The following is a 1,726-nucleotide window of genomic DNA, read 5'->3' as shown; positions in this document are numbered from 1 at the left end:
TTAGAGGAGCCAAATTAACCTGACCTGGACTGTGGGAGGAAGCCAGAGTACCCGGAGAGTACCCACGCATGCACAGGGAGAACAGGCAAACTACATGCAGAAAGACCTTGGGCAGGGAATCAAACCCAGAACCTTCTTGCTGCAAAGCAGTAGTGCTACCCAGTGCTACCCACTTTTACCCATTGTATTCCAACTGCCATGCAGGCGGACATTGTCAGTTTCACTATAGCTCTGGTGAATTTCAATGGTGAAGTTCTCTTGAAATCTTCAATAAATTTTGTTGTTAGATGTGTCTAGTAGTTCCCAGTGATTTAGCTTGTAAAGCAGGGAGAATGTCGCTAGGCTTACCGCACCGTGACGTCACTGCTGGAAGATGACAGGAGGGAGGCGTTACTATATTTGGGAAAAAATGGCTGCAAACATATTAGTTTTAGGTATAAATAAGGATCCATTGATTATTCCTGGCTGACCAGACTTTTCCTTTAAGCATCAGAAATCCACTTTTCTTATAATAAAAGTAATCAAAACTCATCAACCCTTAAGATCTAATAGATTTCTGCATCCCCCCCCATCAGAACATTTTCTGATTCTCAGGTAGAGTAACATCCTGCTTGTTATTTGAGGAGGATCAGAGGAAGCTTTGTGCCTCTTTGACTCATTTTCAGTGTAGAAACAGAGAGTGACTGCAGGAGCTGCCGGCTGCTGCATGACGAGCTCCTCAGACTGGAGGGCAAAGGGCATAGTCGCCAAATAAAGTATTTAAATTTGATTCTCTAACAATGCAGAAAAAGTTGCTTGATTTATTGCTTCTTTTGAAAAAAAGATCTCAGTATCTGCAGACCAAGCCTGATCTCTAATATATATTCAAATATTCAGGTGAAGTCCTTCTGATTTACCCAAAGAATAAAAACTTCCTCTGATCTCCTTGAACTTCTGCTGAACTCAGATGAGTTTAAACTGTGAAGAGCTGCTGAAATGGTTCACATCGTCTCCTCTGATGGTTTCTGAAGGGAGCCTCACCTCCAGGCTGGTTTGGCCGAGTGCTTCCTGCCTGTGAACAGGCCTTCGTTCGCAGCCCGCAGTTTGATCATCTGCTCCGTCTCTGCCTCGCTCACTGTGGAACACAACAGGGGTCATTTCAGGCCAGCAGGGACACAGACAGAGGGAAGATCAGGAAGCACCCTCTGGTTTCAGGTAGGACCACCTACTTTTGTACGTGCACTCCGTAATCCTCCTCCATCCCATGGGGATGCCTCCGCAGGGCGGGGGCTCGTTCACCGGCTCGTCTTCCCCCTCCGGCTCTCCTGCCACCGTCTCATCCATCTCCGTCTTGATGAGGAACTCCAGGATGTCCGTGTTCTCCTGGTTCTGACAGGGCTGACAGTCGGGGTGTTGGGCTGCGCTGCCGGGACTGTCCGGACACAGAACCAGGCTGCTGTTAAACAGGCGGCCCTGCATGGCTTCATCCATGATGTGGAACCAGGGCCAGGACTCCACCACGGCCCCCAGCTGCTCCTGGCCCTGGTAGGGCTGCTTCAGGTCCTGAAAGAGGAACACGGTGACTCCAACAGGCTCAGAGTAGAAATATTTACTGCAGGCTGGATTAAATAATCCAGAGGTCTGGTTAGAAGTGGGAGGTCTCTGCATTAATATTCGGTTTACATTCTTCCATAAAGGGCTGCAAGACATTAACCTGACTCCGCCAGGTGGATTTGCTACGCATATC

General features: G+C 48.3%; 1 protein-coding gene across 1 annotated transcript in view; it reads right to left on the bottom strand.

Annotated features, from left to right (window-relative positions):
• Nucleotides 1-978: 978 nt before the first annotated feature.
• Nucleotides 979-1,726, bottom strand: part of LOC107103513 — a 12,959-nt gene continuing 12,211 nt past the window's right edge. Inside the window, exons 4-5 of the mRNA XM_015403244.1 lie at nt 1,209-1,542; nt 979-1,114 (exon numbers count right to left, since the gene is read on the bottom strand). Coding sequence (XP_015258730.1) covers nt 1,017-1,114; nt 1,209-1,542 — 432 coding nt within the window. The 3' untranslated portion in view covers nt 979-1,016. The remainder of the gene's footprint in view (nt 1,115-1,208; nt 1,543-1,726) is intronic.

The sequence above is a fragment of the Cyprinodon variegatus genome, unplaced genomic scaffold (assembly GCF_000732505.1).
Source record: "Cyprinodon variegatus isolate N-32 unplaced genomic scaffold, C_variegatus-1.0 Scaffold1470, whole genome shotgun sequence".
NCBI lineage: Eukaryota > Metazoa > Chordata > Actinopteri > Cyprinodontiformes > Cyprinodontidae > Cyprinodon > Cyprinodon variegatus.
The sequence above is the reverse complement of the archived record's forward strand: the minus strand, read 5'-3'. Positions and strand labels throughout refer to the sequence as shown.